Source organism: Denticeps clupeoides, chromosome 1, assembly GCF_900700375.1.
Source record: "Denticeps clupeoides chromosome 1, fDenClu1.1, whole genome shotgun sequence".
NCBI lineage: Eukaryota > Metazoa > Chordata > Actinopteri > Clupeiformes > Denticipitidae > Denticeps > Denticeps clupeoides.
In genome coordinates this window covers 30,126,006-30,141,843 of record NC_041707.1, presented here as the reverse complement: position 1 = coordinate 30,141,843, position 15,838 = coordinate 30,126,006, and the positions used below count along the sequence as shown (strand labels likewise).

At 40.0% G+C, this 15,838-nt stretch overlaps 2 protein-coding genes across 2 annotated transcripts; one reads left to right on the top strand and one right to left on the bottom strand.

Moving 5' to 3' along the window:
• Positions 1-5,763: 5,763 nt before the first annotated feature.
• bub1bb (BUB1 mitotic checkpoint serine/threonine kinase Bb) lies at positions 5,764-10,002 on the bottom strand. Its single transcript, XM_028994548.1, has 9 exons — positions 9,899-10,002; positions 9,101-9,264; positions 8,908-8,967; positions 8,661-8,805; positions 8,382-8,578; positions 8,134-8,312; positions 7,387-7,571; positions 7,167-7,264; positions 5,764-6,830 (listed from the first exon to the last, which is right to left on the bottom strand). The coding sequence occupies exons 2-9, from the start codon at positions 9,238-9,240 to the stop codon at positions 6,515-6,517; spliced, it is 1,320 nt and encodes a 439-aa protein (XP_028850381.1). The 5' UTR covers positions 9,241-9,264; positions 9,899-10,002; the 3' UTR covers positions 5,764-6,514.
• Positions 10,003-10,469: 467 nt separating this feature from the next.
• On the top strand, positions 10,470-13,693 carry zfyve19 (zinc finger, FYVE domain containing 19). Its single transcript, XM_028989965.1, has 11 exons — positions 10,470-10,744; positions 10,837-10,958; positions 11,087-11,140; positions 11,263-11,423; positions 11,583-11,725; positions 11,837-11,942; positions 12,099-12,320; positions 12,447-12,523; positions 12,667-12,777; positions 12,868-13,037; positions 13,415-13,693. Exons 1-11 carry the CDS (start codon positions 10,691-10,693, stop codon positions 13,491-13,493), a joined length of 1,299 nt encoding a protein of 432 aa, XP_028845798.1. The 5' UTR covers positions 10,470-10,690; the 3' UTR covers positions 13,494-13,693.
• Positions 13,694-15,838: the final 2,145 nt, after the last annotated feature.

Below are 15,838 nucleotides of genomic sequence, written 5' to 3'. Positions count from 1 at the left end.
TTCTCCTGCACTCTCTCTCCCCTCCCTCTCTCCCTTTCTCTCGCTCTCCACTCCCTCCCTCCTGTGGGATATCTTTGCACAGAGCCTTTAAAGCAGCAGTGCAGTGTGTATGTGTGCTGTACCATGTGAATTTGACACACACACACCCTGTTCCGTCTCAGAGGACTCGTTTCACGTGACTGTGTGATATGAGACGACAGGTACGGGAGATGGGACCCGCTTTCTGTCTGCTTCTCATGCATTATCAATGGCAACGAGTGGCCACACATGAACCAGTTATACAAGCTGCAGTCGTTTAAGAGACACTGACAGCAGAAAAGCACATAACAACACAGACAACACCACTGGAAAATATATATTTATAATGTGGTTATATTATTCCTCCTTCATGGAAAAATGAAATCAAAGTTTTGCTGACCTCTGTGTCATCAGATTTTGATACTGTATTTTGAGTGCGAGAAATTGTATTCACATTGCCAACTGAAAAGCAAAATAGTCATAATATGCAGGAATCCATCACTGGCATAAATATCAAATTTTTCTTTAAAAAAGTGGCCTCACATTGTGAATTAGCAGTAGCTTTGGATCAAGTGGGTTAAATGGCTGCTCTTACCCATCATTTGAAAGCTGTGTGTCAGAATTTGTCATGCAGTGTGAATCACATGGGATAACCCTTCCCATAACCAATTTTTATTTTAACAAAAATTGTTTAGGCAGAAATCCAACACATTTCAGTGATTCAGTATTTGTGATGTTTGTGTTTTAGATATAATGTTTGTTTGTGGTTAATGCAATAGCTTTACTTAAAACGTTTAACATTCCACAGTGGGAAACCCCTTACTTCCAAAATAAAATGGCCAAAACTAACCAGAAGTTGGTAATTATTCAATATAAATGTAGAAATTTAAAAGTAATTTACTATGACTTCCTGGTGGTGCTTTTATGATTTTTAAAATAAATTATTAATATATCTTTATTTGACATTCAGTCTAATTGTATTGTTGAAATTATATTTTGTGGTATGTTGTTATTGACATGATCCAGTTTTTTAAAAACATCAACACACCACAACATCTCTCAATAAATGTTTGAGAACAACTGCTATTTTATGCTATTTTTATTGCTGAACCCTTCCTATTGTAGATAGAGATCTAAAAGTCTTGTAAGTCGCTTTGGATAAAAGCGTCTGCCAAGTAAAGTAAAGTACAAACCGAATTCCAAAAAAGTTGGGACAATAATTGAATGCAATGATGTGGAGATGGCAAACGTCAAAATTATTTTTGTAATAGAACATTTAATGTAAATGTATAATTTTAAAAAGAAAAATATGTTGATTAAAAATTTCACGGTGTCAACAAATCCCAAAAAAGTTGGGACAAGTAGCAATAAGATGCTGGAAAAAGTAAATTTATGCATAGCGAAGAGCTGGAAGACCAATTAACACTAATTTGGTCAATTGCCAACATGATTGGGTATAAAAAGAGCTTCTCAGAGTGGCAGTGTCCCCCAGAAGCCAAGATGTGTAGAGGATCACCAATTCCACAATGTTGCACAGAAAGATAGTGGAGCAATATCAGAAAGGTGTTCCCCAGCGAAAAATTGCAAAGACTTTGCATCTATCATCATCAACTGTGCATAACATCAGCCAAAGATTCAGAGAATCTGGAACAATCTCTGTGCGTAAGGGTCAAAGCCGTAAAACCATACTGGATGCCCGTGATCTCCGGGCCCTTAAATGACACTGCACCACAACCAGGAATGCTACTGTAAAGTAAATCACAGAATGGGCTCAGGAATACTTCCAGAAACCATTGTCAGTCAACACAATCCACCGTGCCATCCGCCGTTGCCAGCTGAAACTCTACAGTGCAAAGAAGAAGCCATTTCTAAGCAAGATCCACAATCTCAGGCGTTTTTACTGGGCCAGGGATCATTTAAAATGGAGTGTGGCAAAATGGAAGACTGTTCTGTGGTCAGACGAGTCATGATTCAAAGTTCTTTTTGGAAATCTGGGATGCCATGTCATCCGGACCAAAGAGGATAAGGACAACCCAAGTTGTTATCAACGCTCTGTTCAGAAGCCTGCATCTCTGATGGTATGGGGTTGCATGAGTGCGTGTGGCATGGGCAGCTTGCATGTCTGGAAAGGCACCATCAATGCAGAAAAATATATTCAGGTTCTAGAACAACATATGCTCCCATCCAGACGTCATCTCTTTCAGGGAAGACCCTGCATTTTTCAACAAGATAATGCCAGACCCCATTCTGCATCAATCACAACATCATGGCTGCATAAGAGAAGGATCCTGGTACTGAAATGCCCAGTCTGCAGTCCAGATCTTTCATCTATAGAGAACATTTGGTGCATCATAAAGAGGATTTTTCAGTTTAAACTTTTTTTCCGTGATTTATGTTCTATTCTGAATAAAATATTAGTTGCCACCTCCACATCATTGCATTCAGTTTTTATTCACGATTTGTATAGTGTCCCCACTTTTTTTGGAATCCGGTTTGTAAAGTAAAAGGTGACAAAGTCACAGGTTCAAAACCCACTTGCTACCATTTTGTCCTTAAGCAAGACACTTTGGTCTTGGAAGACTGTACCTGTCACTACTGATTGTAAGTTGCTTTGTATAAGGGCTTAGCTAAATATCATAAATGCAAAAGTGTTATTATTGCATTATTAAATAGTTGATACAAACTTGTTTATTTAGTATTTTACTATTAGCCTTAATGTTACATCAAACTTTTTTTATTTTTAGACTAATTAATAAAATAACTAATAGAGTGAAAGGTTTTGTCATTGTGATACACATCGCACGGTGCACACAACAAAATGTGTCCTCTGCACTTAACCCATCACCCTTATTGAGCTGTAGGTAACTCTTAGGTTACATTTTCGCTTCCTTAATCACTAGGTTACCCGTTTTTGATGGAAATTGCACTTTCGATTCAAATGTTGAAGCTTAGCAGTAGTTTTTGAAAAGGTTTATTAAATTAATCCAGAATATAAAATTTTAAAGTTACAGGCCCATCAGATGAGAAATAAATGAAAAATAAATCATTGTTACAATTGTTCCAGAGCTACAGTTAAATTCAAAATGATGCAAAACTGAAGGTTTAAAGTCTGGTTTAGGGACAATGTCTCCATATGTATCAAAAGCCTGTTGGTATATGATAAAAAGTGTAAATGTGACAAAAATAAACACAACACAGACGTAATGAGCCTAGTTTCCTGACAATTCCCTTCTCAGGTCCCATTGTCCTGTATGGGCCTGATGTCATTACTCCTAAAGCTAAAGAGCATGAAACCATTTCTTCCCTTCAATTTCCCATTAAAAACATAATGGCATGACAATATACATTGTATTTCAGGCTTTCATATTAATGAAGGCCTTTAAAGCAGTAAACAATGACTCAAGAGCAGTTAGCATAAAAAAAATCAGTTGAAAAGAGTTGACAATCCTACCTAAATGTATGCCTGATTAGCATATGTTTAATTATAATTTACGAAACAATGAAAAGGTAGCTATATAAGAAATGTGATTTGGCACCTGGTGACGACACTTGTGCCGGCTGATCAGCGGCAGCAAAAAATAAATAAATAAAATAAAACACATATTATGCGTGTGTCTGTGAGTTTGAATGTTTTCAGGTTTTTTTTTTTTGTTTTTTTTAACTCCTTTCGGCTGCCACGGATGTCATCCCAGGGTCATTTGGCCCATTGCATTACATTCCATTACAGCCCTGATGAGATTTCATTACGCAACCAGCTCCAGATATTGAACAAGGCCCAGAGAACGGCGGCTCACTCATTTGGCTGCTAACTGGCCCGTGCGAATACAACTAGACAGAACGTTGGAGCAGACAGACTGTGAAATGAAAGCACCAGAGCTTGAATGCTCTCAGTCTATTTAAGTCTATAGAAATTAAGGGAAGGTCAGAGGGGGGGAACGGCACATCCGCTGTGTGCTTCTCCCAAAAAAGTAGTTTAGGCAGATGCGTATCAGGCAGTTTTCAGCTGCTTGTATGGAATAGGAGAGATATTGATCTGCTGCCTCTCTGTATATTTATCGGAATTATTAATTGCTTCCTTACTAGGATCAGAAATGTTAACAAGGAAGTAAATATACACACACAGAAGGGAAACAACTATTTTAAAAGGAAATAAGAAATCTTGCCACTGGGGTCCATGACTCACCACTCATGTACATCCAAGAACAGCTCAGTTCAGAAGTCCCAATGCCTTTAGGTGTGAGTGAAATGATGTAGAATTAGCCACACAAACAGATCTTTATTTTATTCCACTTAACCCATGCTGACCTGAAGTCCCAGTCATGGAAGGATAACTAAACTGCCTTCGCCTCTGGCTCACCCACAGAACCTTCTCCTCTTTGACTTGCTAATGATTAGCACTGACCCCCATTGTGGAGGTATCCTCTCTAAATCTGGCATGCCTCTAATTACTTTGGAGTCAGTGATCAAACACTGAGACATCAAGTCATCATTCTTTTAAAAAAGTGAAAAAAGATCCTTGTTGCTGATAAAATTCCCCTTCCAGATACCGTGGTGCTTGTGAATGGCCGTGTTGGAGAGCTGGCCTAACGAGAGGGGCTCAGGGAAACATGGTGCATTAGGAGTTTAATGAAGCCTTTATTACATTAAGGCAATTAGGACGCAGGGAAGAAGCTGTAGAGTTACGCGCGGTAAACATTCTTCATGGTTGGAGGGTGTAGGGCCCTCTCTCATCTTACTCAAGTTGTGATTGGGTTTCAGACACAACAATATTAGTTTACAAAACATTTATAAAACACTGCCATTGACCGCAGTGAACTCCTTGCTCTCTTTGGCTGCCCCCTGCTGGCAGCTTTGTGCCTCACAGGACTCATTCTGCCAGACACACAGAAGCAGAGCAACATCCTAATATTCAGTTATTTGCTCAACATATTATTCTCAGCTATGCAAGACATTCTATATAATCCCCCATGTTGGTCTACCATCTGTCAACTGAAGAACAGATCATCCTGAAGGACAGATTAAACAAATACTGGATTCAAAATAATAATAATAATAATTAGGTAAGCGTCTTGGACAATTACTGATGGATGATTATGCTTCAACAATTTAACCAAAACTGATGCAGTGAGTAGCTTCTCATTTCTGAAAACCATGTCAGAAGCAACATGCTGTGGTTTTAGAAAAGATGTTAATCTGGCAAATCATCTAAAAGGAGATTGCGGACACTTCTGAAAGAGAACCATAATCAGAAGGTCGCCCATTTGAATCTTCAACTCCACTGAAAAAGGTACCGTCCCCACACACTGCTCCCTCAAGGAATGGGTTAAAAGCTGAGACCACATTTATGCTGTATGCTGTGCTATGGTATCTCACAAATCTCACTACTAAAATGGAGTTAAGAACTGTCAAACTTTATTAAAAACTGGAATGATAGTGACAGTGCAGCATTTCCACAGGCACAATGCAAAGGGAACCCAAGGGATTTGGATAACACATCTGTGTAGCCTTAAGAAAACCATTGAGCAGTGAAGCTAATCAGAAAAAAAAGGATTTTTAAAGATTGGACTCTGGAGCAATGGATGAAGATCATGTGGTCTGCTGAGTCCAGACTTATCCTGTTCCATAGTGATTGGTACATCAGGGTAAGAAGAGAGGCACATGAAGTTAGGCAGCAATCATGCCTACTTCCCACAGCACCAGACTGTGGGGCAGTGCCATAATCTGAGAGTGCCGCAGTTGGTCAGGTCGAGGTTTAGGAGCCCAAAGAATGAACATGAATATACTGAATGACGGACTGCATTTAGCAAAGGCCCTTATCCAGAGTGACTTGCATTATAGAGCAGTATTTCTCAATTACATACCCCATAGGAAGTAAACATATCGTGCCCCACAATTTATGAATCGCTGCCCTCACGATTACGATATCTTGTTCAGGGACACAATGGTAGCAAAGTGTTATAATCTGTGACTGTGTTTTGTCTGGTTCACAGACGAGTATGTTACCCACTTGTCTACTACCAACATCTTGGAGACAGATTCATTTTTCCATATTTATTGATGTTGTAGAGGGAACAATGGAGTGTTGTAGGTTAAGAAATATTGATCAGAAACAGTGTTGGGATAAATCACATATACTTTTCTTACGGTACCTAAAGCAGTATTTGTTTTACATAAAGAAATAAAAAGTCAGTAATGTTTGCTTTGAAGGAGTCGGATTACAAATGTAGTGAAGGGCAGTAAGGTCTTCTAAAACAGCACAGCTTCCAGTAAATACAAATAAAACCCATGTATGTACACAAACTGGCTTTGACTCACACCAGGCAGTGTCACAGCACACTGGATTCATACCTAAGGCTCACACAAAACCAAAATGTATTGACACACTACTTAGCATGGTACGTTGGGGTCTACAGCCTTCAGTAGAAACACTCTCCATACCAAAACGGCAAGCCTGGTAAGATCCAATCACTGTGGGCAGAGCAGCCAGTAAAAGTTTTCAGCAAGTGCTGGCCTCCGGCGGGTGGGCACCCTTGCGGCTGGGGCAGGCCTCCGGCTGGTGGGCACCCTCATGACAGGGGCAGGTTCCTGTCAGAAGCTTCTGGCGGAAGCGCTCAGCACGCAGCTCCTCGAAACAGAACTCCGTGGCGCCACTGAACAGCAGTTCTTTACAGTACATACTTTGCTCAGGGGCTCGACCCTCATCTCGCTGCTGCTGTTGGTGAGACTGCAGCCGCTTTAACGGGGTCTCCTCTCTGCACAGTTTTCGAGCTGACAACACCAAGTTCACAGACGGGTTGATCTTACATGGGGTCCTGCAGAAACACAGGTTAAAAACCAGGCTATTATGGGACAACTTTATAGAACTTTAGGATCAGATATAGTGCAGTGCAATCTCACAATATGGCCATAGCAACATAAAACAAGCACTGGTACAGTAGAAGTAGCATTTTACTAAAACCACAGCATGAGCATATTGGATTATTTCCAAGGTTGTAAAAACCTTGCAAATACAAACTCAAAGCTTTAAAATGACACAAAGTGGTGTTTTATCTAGAGATTTCTGCATTTAGATATTTTATTTGGTTCCCTAATAATAAGCCAAACTTCTTATCGACAGGGCAGCTATAAGTGTGTGTAGTTCTACTCACATAGTGGGTGGTAGATCACACTCCTCCACAAAGGGCTGAAAGTTTGGCCTGCTGGGTGGAGCTCTGATGACCTGGCCAAACCTGGATTTTTGTGGCATCTACAACCAAAAACAAACAATATGATGTCAGACATTCTTTCCACGATTGCAGTCTCTGTGAGGCCACAGTGATTCAGCCAGAAGAAACTCCTCTGTAATATTTGCTCACTACTATGCTGTACCTTAATATTTGTCCATTTGTCAGGTCTCTGTTCATTCTCTTTAGCCCTGGAGCTGGGCAGAGCCATCCAGCTTTCCGGCTTGGGTTCCTGTGGTACAAAGGAAGCCTTGTTCTCATCGAACACCATGAGGCAGCTGTTCTGAACAGGACCCAGTGGAGCATTCATCTGCAGTCCTCTAGGATTTTCTGTTAAGTGGTAATAAATCAGAAATTATTCATTTATGTGTGTTCAAAGTGACACAGGTAACATTGGGAATGACTCCACACTAGGGGAAGTGGTTGCTGGTCTGCTTTTCACAATCACCCTCGGTGAGCTGTGGGCAGCCATGATAGGCGCCCGGGGAGCAGTGTGTTTGCTCAGTGGCACCATGGTGGATCGGGATTTGAACCGCTTCCTTAACTGCTAGGCCACCACTGCCCCAATAATTAGGTTTACGTTTAAACAGTCTATGTTTAAATTTTGAAAATAAATTGCTCACAATTACCTCTTACTATATTTATAATAAGCATTATAGACAGAAAAACACAGATATTCAATGCTACCCTCAATATGAACCAGTGAAAAGCATTTTCGTCTCTCAACAAATGAAGTTGCACATCAGGCAAGCCCATTCCTCAGGATGCTAGTGAAAAAGAGCACGGGCTACTTAATTTCAACATGGTAAACAGTATAAAATAAACGGGCTCCTGTACTTCATTGAAACCATGCAAGGTCAAACAGGTCATGGGTGCAAGCAAGGCATCTTACTTATGACCCTGTTTCCGGTCCTGTTGATGGGTGCGACAGCCTTTTTCTTCCCCCTGGTTTTCAGTTCCCCTAATGTTATCCTCTGAGGCTCCTCAATCTCCATTGCATCATCTTCTTCACTACTATCTTGATCTGCAATGGCTGACATCACATGACGAGACACCCGAGCCTGCAATGACCTAGAGTGCAAAATGCATATGTTAACAGGAAGAACCACCAATAACAAACATAAACTCTGGATATCGTACCTGTGAAACTGCATAAGCTTCTCACGAGGTTCCGCTCCACATTTGAAGCCCTCCTGGTACATGCAGTCAGCCTTCTTGTAATTTCCCATCCTCTCATATTCCTCGGACCAGGCTATGTAGAATGCGGATAACAGGACCCCAATTCCCTTGCTCTGCATGTAACGGAAGATATCCAAGGGATCTGGACAATGTTCTGCCTGAATTTGGGAAAGTTTATTTCAATAAAGCTTGTGCAATATATTATGGACAGAAATGGTGAAAAAAGAATGAATAACTTACAAACTTGAGCCAAATGTCAAGGTAACGAGAGTCATTGTAATATTTCTTTTCTTCAGCAAAGCGGGTTATGGCTCTCTCTAGGAGCACGGAAATGTTGCTCTCCTTTCCTCCTTGTGGGAATGTCTGTACAGTCCATTTAATGTACCTTTAAAAGATTCGTCCATATTTTATGGATTATTATGTTACATTCATTACATTCCTCAGGCCCCTGATCACATTACAAAATGCATCTCAGTGTATAATTTACCTGTCCCACACATCGAGTGGATCTTCTCCGTCGTTCACTCGCAGTTCAGCCTCAAAAGCCCTAAATGCAAGAAAACAGGAACTTAATGCAGGCAAATGTAAGTAAATCAAACACTGATCTAAATAAGAATGACTTCATATTTAAATCACCATTCAAGGACTAATATCAAGCAACATAATTTTAAGCCACATACTGTCTGTGTTGACACACGGTGGAGTTGGAGGCCTCCTGCTGAAGGCTAAGGGCCTGGTGCAGGGCCGAAATGTCACGGCCTCGCCTCAGGGGCTGGATGTTCTCTTTAGACAGCTCCCATTCCACATCTCCCTCAGCCATAGTCAGCCTGACGTATGCAGGACACTGGATTTCAGAGAGCAGAGAAATGTACATTAAACGAATGAACATGCCTGAGATTCAGACAATTGTTTTGGAAGATGCCGAAGAAAAATTGGAAATGTGATAAAGATGAAAGAGTTCATGTAGAATCATACAAAACTAAAAACAGAGAGTGCAGTTTGGATGGAATGAAGGTATACATAATGAAAGAATGGCGGAGAGGCGAAAGTGACAGTTTGGATCTGATACATGGGCCGCATATGGACATGGACAATACATGAGTCAAATAAAGGATACAACGAGATATCAGACAGACAATTACCAAAATACATGAAATACTAGAGACACGACAAGAGGAAATATGACGTAAAACGAGGGCTGGAAACCGGCGAAGGGAATCAAAATGGAGTGGACTAAAAGAAGGCCTCAGGAGAAATGTTCTGACTAGCAAGGAGGAGTATGTCTGAGTTGTTAATATACGGTTAGTAAAACACATCAACAACAAATGAATCCGATAAAAGACTTAAGAGGAATAACATGATCATAACACTTAGCTAAGCTATTACACTGGACCTGGCCGTTTTAAACAGCGACAACGTAAAATACTAGAAAGAAAATAAAATATTCAACAGTTTCAGTAAAACAAATCAATACTTGCCACTATACTGTCGACTTAAAATGAAACTTATAAATCAAGTGCTTCTCCAAAAACCGTAACAACACAGTGATGAAAATTCTTGTTGGACAGCCTCTCCGCGTTACCTTCGCGGACAATTTGAACGCAACCCGCGAGCATGCCGATTGGTTGGCAAGATAGCCAATCACGATCACAGTCCTAAAACGAATAAATCAAAGTGCACAAAAATATTACGTATTTTTAGATCCCAAAATATTTCAATTGCCTATAATATTGACCATATTTAGTATAATAGCTGTACTGTTTTAAAAATGAATCAGAAGATTTTTTTCATTAGCTGCGTTTCCTTGCAATGCGGCATTATGGGAAATGTAGTCGTGAATGTTTCACAACAACAACGTGCAAAGATATAATTACTTCTTTAACTAAAACGTTACATTTTGTCAACGAACTACACACAATACTAATATATATGGGTGTTTGTTTGACACTTTTTTTTTTTATATATTTGTAACTTTAATATTTTTCTGGCATCATCTCTACTACATTTACCCAAATTCCAAGCGTATATTTACTTCCTGGTTATGCCTGAATGGGGTTTCGACAGAGGCAAAACATTTCTCATGTGTAACAGTTTAATGTTATACACTAGAGGGAAATTTCTGTGTAAAACTAATTTGTATATTACTTAAACGTCCTTAGTGTGTCGTTTGTCTTCATGCTCACTGGGTAGGCGACATTAAGAAGTCAGCCAGTTCAACCTTTTCTCCAAATTTTGAGCTACGCTTAGCGTTACAGCATACAGTGGTATTTATGGATAATCGGTGTTACGGATGTGCTTCCAAATTTACCGTCTTTAGGAAAGAGGTATTGTGGTGAAAAGTTGTATAAAGCATACTTTTTGACATTTTTTTAATCAGTCGTCTAATGCGGTGCGGTTTTTGGTTGTCGTTCTTCAGCTTGGCTGTAAAAACTGCGGCCGGTCTTTTTGCTCAGGATGTCTCGCTTTCAATGCATTGGTGCCTCGCTGCGGCAACACACAACAGAAAGTCTGCAAACAGTGTCACGGGAATATTACGAGGTGATTTATTTATTTAACATTTCAGCTGAAATCCTCAGTACCAAAGTAGAAAAGCTCACATATTTACATTTACAGCATTTAAATTGAGATATCTTGTGATGAACATCCGTGGTTCTCTATCTCTGCAGTGGTGGAACCAAAAATGATGCAGCAAGATGGTCGCCACCTGAAAACTACAAGAAGTGAGTAGACCGGTATATCTGTTCAACAGTACATACAGCACCCGGTTACTAATTGACACATGATGTTTAGGAGCATCTATTCTTACTGGTGTGAGATGAACACTCTGTACGGTGTGTCTCAGGCGTGTTGCAGCTCTAGAAGCGAAGCAGAGCCAGCAGATTCCACAGCCACTTAGACCCAACAAGGACAGCATCCCTGGACTCATTCCCATCAAGGGCTTGAGCAAAGAGGACCATGCCATTATGGAGAGGCTCCAGAAGCTTAAGGAGGACACTAAACCTAGTGAGACCTAGCTCTTGTTATATCAAATCTTTTAAATGGCTGATTGATGATCTGAATTCCTGGTGTTTTCATTCTGAAATATTATTGTCATTATTATGTGTATAATAAGGATGAGCAGAAACACATGGGTGTAATGATTGTCTACATTCATACCCTTAGAGTCAATTCCGACAGTGAAGGAGATGGAGTCTCGGCTTGAGGCCCTGAAAGCTCCTGCTAGGACGGTGCCCTCTTCTGGTGAGATGGAGGATCGCCTCGCAGCCCTGCAAGGAAGAACACCTCCATCTAAAATCCCACCATCTGTGAGTACTGGCATTAAGCTGCCTTGTATTTTCCAGATATTTCTTTTCATTTCTTAGCTTTCAACATATATAAAATACATGCATATCTGGTTTGGTTATGGTTTGATGTAGGTGCACCAGCCCCTTGATACCCGCACACAGACTGAGCAGGCCAGTGACCTAATGAAGCAGCTATCAGAGGAAGTTGCCATTGACAACCAACAGCCAGGGCCAAATGGTAAATGCTTCACAAAACAGGTAGACAGAACTAATCAAATCATGAACATTTGAAATAATAATTATGGCAAGTAAGAACCTGTTGGATACATTTACAAGACTTTGTGAGCTCAGAAGCTTTGATCATATGATAATTCTTTTATATTGTGTACTGCAGATGATGTAGACTGTCAGTTGAACAACCTGAACAAGCCAGAACATGCCACATTAGAGGAGAACCTAGATAACACAGAACAGTCTGCTAAACAGCTTGAGGCTGAGAAGAGCTGCCTGCTAGCTGAAGCCATGCTAGAACTTCAGCGAGAGCACCACAGCCAGGAGCAAATTCTTCAAATGGCCAAGAGGCTGGCCCAGCTCAAGGGCCAAGATCCTGATAAAGGTACATCAGTATGTGTTGTTATACAGTGCCGTGTATCTGTTAATGGTTGATGTTTCTTATAAACATTGGTACACTTTTCAGGAACCTAAAATTGTTCTTCCTTTTTCCTGTATTTAAAAAAAAAAGTAACTCTAGAGGATTTTCAGGAACCAGACAGTGATGAGGAGACAGAGGAGGAAGCAATGAAGAGGATGCTGAAGAGGGTTGGTAACCAGTAGATGAATGTTTTAAATCACAACAAACATTTTAGTATGTATAGTGAGTGTTTATTATATTATGTATGTATAATTACATAATATATGTATAATTACATATATTAACAATGCAATTGCAAATTGTTATACAGTTCTCTGAGGAAGCTGCTTTAGATAAAGCTAGTGGCTACAACATCACCCCTGACACCCCTGAACTTAGTGGACCTCAAAACATTGAAAGAGTCAAAACTAGCAAAAAGCAGGTGACCATTAATTTTCTATTCTATTTTTGCATGAGTCATGGTCCATGTGTTGACTGTTACATAATCCATTAATGTCATTGATTTTTGAAGATGCCGACTCAGACTTCTAAGACTCGCTCGACACCATTCTCAAACACGACTAGGCATGCCAGCAGTGGTGAAGAGGATGACGAGCTGCCCTGGTGCTGCATCTGTAACCAGGATGCTACAATTCGCTGCCACACCTGTGATGGAGACCTATACTGCAGGCGGTGCTTCAGGTGAGACAGTGGCACCACTGTACAAAGCTCAGTGTATATACATCTTTGACCCCTGTTAGGGGTGTGTGTTGTTCCCTTATAAGCAAGTTCTTAAACTGACAGCACATTAGTCTTCTGGGTTGCAATAACAAGCCAGAATGTGGCAACATTGGCAAAATGATAACAAAAAAAACAAAAAAAAAAAACTTTCATGTATTTAGCAGCAACCGCAGTATCTGTGAAAAGATGAGAAAATTATAAACTATATTATTTAATATTATAAAACATACTGTTCTAGTAATCTTGTGTTATTTAGATGTATGTTTTTATATTTAGTCTAATTAACTATGAGTGGTATAATTTTTATTGTTTTTTTTTTTTGTTTTTTTTTCCAACAGAGAAGGCCATGATCAGAATGACAGAGAAGACCATCACACAACATCCTATACAGTCCCTAAGAAGGGCAGGAAGTCATGATGATTGGTCTTTCTGAATGACCAGGGTAACTCACCTGGTATTGCTTTATTATTACCTTAATTGCTTTATTTAATAATCCTAATGTCTCTGTAAAATTACAGTAGAGATGTAGATGTTGAAATATGTCATGGTAATGTATGATGTTTTTGTTGATCTGCTTATATTTTAATTAAATAAAACATTTGCATTTCTTAGGTTTATTTGATTTATAGTTGTCTTTTGTCAAGGTGTTTGTGCTCTGCAGACTTGTTTAACACTTGCTTTCCCTGGCACACTGGGGAATTCATGCTATGATTGTTTACAGGAAATTACACCATTTTATCTTATTAGTATTCTGCATGGTAATACAGGTTCAAAATGATTCATGTTTGAAAAACTTGATTAATTCACTGTAGTTTTCTATAACTCAAGGTGGGGACCAATACAACTAGCTGTCACATATGTTACACCTCATGTGTATTCCATGGACCGGTTCCCTTTAGAATGCTCATCAAAATAATCAATCAAACATAATGTCCATCAAGTGATAATCAAACATAGTCTCATAATTGTATTTGCCACTATATAACCAGAAACCAAAATGTCCCCCTCTCTAATGAATTGCAGTTTTTCCCCCTTGAACAACAGAACCTGACCACAGAAAATGTAACTCCTGGCTCCATATTGTGCGTTGTGTCTTCCTTGGACATTGACAGTAACCTTTCAGGACCTAGCAGTCAGTTTGTAATAAATAAATAAATGTCACAACATGTCTTTTTTTATGAGCTGTCTTCTCACGTGGTTTTGGAAGTCATGCTATCTGTAGTACAAATCTCTCTACAAATAATTGTATAATTGGTATAATATCAATATTGCAATAGGTTTTATCTTACTTGCACATTTAATTAGACCAAGATAAATTACTTGACCGAGTATTGTAACAATTTGGAGCTGTGCTACTTTTCCATCAAGATCACTATTTGAGCAGTTTTTTTTTTTCATCACAGGGGGGTGATGTTGAGCCCTGGAGCAGGAGCGCGTGACAAAGGGATTAGTGGCTTTGCATAGGCCTATCTGAATCTCTACATCTGATCGTTTGTACCTCTCTTGGTCACATTAATATGAGCATAAAAGTGTCACCAGTGTGACTCATAATGCTGTTCATCAGAAGTTCCAGCACTTCCCTGCCTAATCCCATGATTCTGATTCAAACCTGGGTGTGTCTTCATGAAGCAGTACCACTCCATGATTGTTCTCCTTCACTCCTTGTGACTGTACTCATCATGTGCTAGATCAAACACTGATGAAAGATCAGAGTGTCAACCTGGGGAGACACATTTTAAACACACCCAGGATCACATTCCACACCAGGATGATTCATGAGTCATTTCCGAGGCATTACTGTCAAGAGAGATTTGTTTACAGCACTGAGAAGGGGATGACATAAAGTACACAATAAATCAATCAATTTGCCTGTTGTTGAAGCCTTAGCTGATATCTGCCCTAGCGAAGTGCACAGTTACCAGGATCAGGAGCATTTTGCACAGGGAATGAAAAGGCGTAACGTGAGCTGTTGTCAGCCGTTCTGTCAGATAAATTTCTCGGTGAGAGCGGAAGAGCAATTAATGGGGGCGAGATGAGAAACAGGAACCGGTGAGGAAGTAAGAGCTTCAATGTAAGTGTGCATTTGTTGTCTGACGATCCTAGGGGAGACATCATAAAGATTGCCCTGAGAAGAGAAAGGCCATTAGGCGGTAGATGGACCCTGTCCTTTGCACTTCACAGTTTGAAGAATACCTCTGCTGTTGCTGTGCACACACCGCAAAACAGGAAATGGTGGAATAATAAGAATTTAAACCTCTAATGGACATGTTCAGGACATTCTGACCCCTGTATGCTGTAAACTCACATTGCTGACCTTATAAATCTTTCCCACTGATTGCCAACACAGGTAGCTCAAAAGTTGTAGTAGCATATGAGTTGCTATGCAAATATGATTATATTTATATATACAGTAGAACAGGTTGTTTACTGGCTTTTACTTTTTCGGTCTACTGTGTCCTCACTGTGCTGAGCTAGCAGCTCTTACTGCAGACGTCACATGATATGACGGTGCATGGGGCAATAGATGGGGCAGGTCGTAGCTTGTAGGGCCATTCTATTGTGAAGGGGAAAATGTATGAGCCCGGACTTTTCACGTATTGTTCTGTGAACATCTGGCTAAAACAACTTTTAACTTATTACACCAGAGGTCGTTCCCGTTCCTAGGCTTACATTATTTCCCTCCCACCACATCACTGGTAAAGCTGGTTTCAAGCAGCGCTTACTTCATGTTATGCAATGCAGAAAACAAAAACATTCTCAGA

What these genes read in the sequence shown, in the direction of transcription:
- bub1bb (XM_028994548.1), bottom strand. Translation starts at nt 9,240, where the DNA reads ATGGCTGAGGGAGATGTGGAATGGGAGCTGTCTAAAGAGAACATCCAG. An exon ending in ACCGTGTGTCAACACAGACA is followed by an intron (nt 8,968 to 9,100) that starts GTATGTGGCTTA and finishes TCTTGCATTTAG; the next exon opens with GGCTTTTGAGGCTGAACTGC. An exon ending in CCACTCGATGTGTGGGACAG is followed by an intron (nt 8,806 to 8,907) that starts GTAAATTATACA and finishes AATCTTTTAAAG; the next exon opens with GTACATTAAATGGACTGTAC.
- zfyve19 (XM_028989965.1), top strand. Translation starts at nt 10,691, where the DNA reads ATGGATAATCGGTGTTACGGATGTGCTTCCAAATTTACCGTCTTTAGG. An exon ending in CCACCTGAAAACTACAAGAA is followed by an intron (nt 11,141 to 11,262) that starts GTGAGTAGACCG and finishes GGTGTGTCTCAG; the next exon opens with GCGTGTTGCAGCTCTAGAAG. An exon ending in TACTGCAGGCGGTGCTTCAG is followed by an intron (nt 13,038 to 13,414) that starts GTGAGACAGTGG and finishes TTTTTCCAACAG; the next exon opens with AGAAGGCCATGATCAGAATG.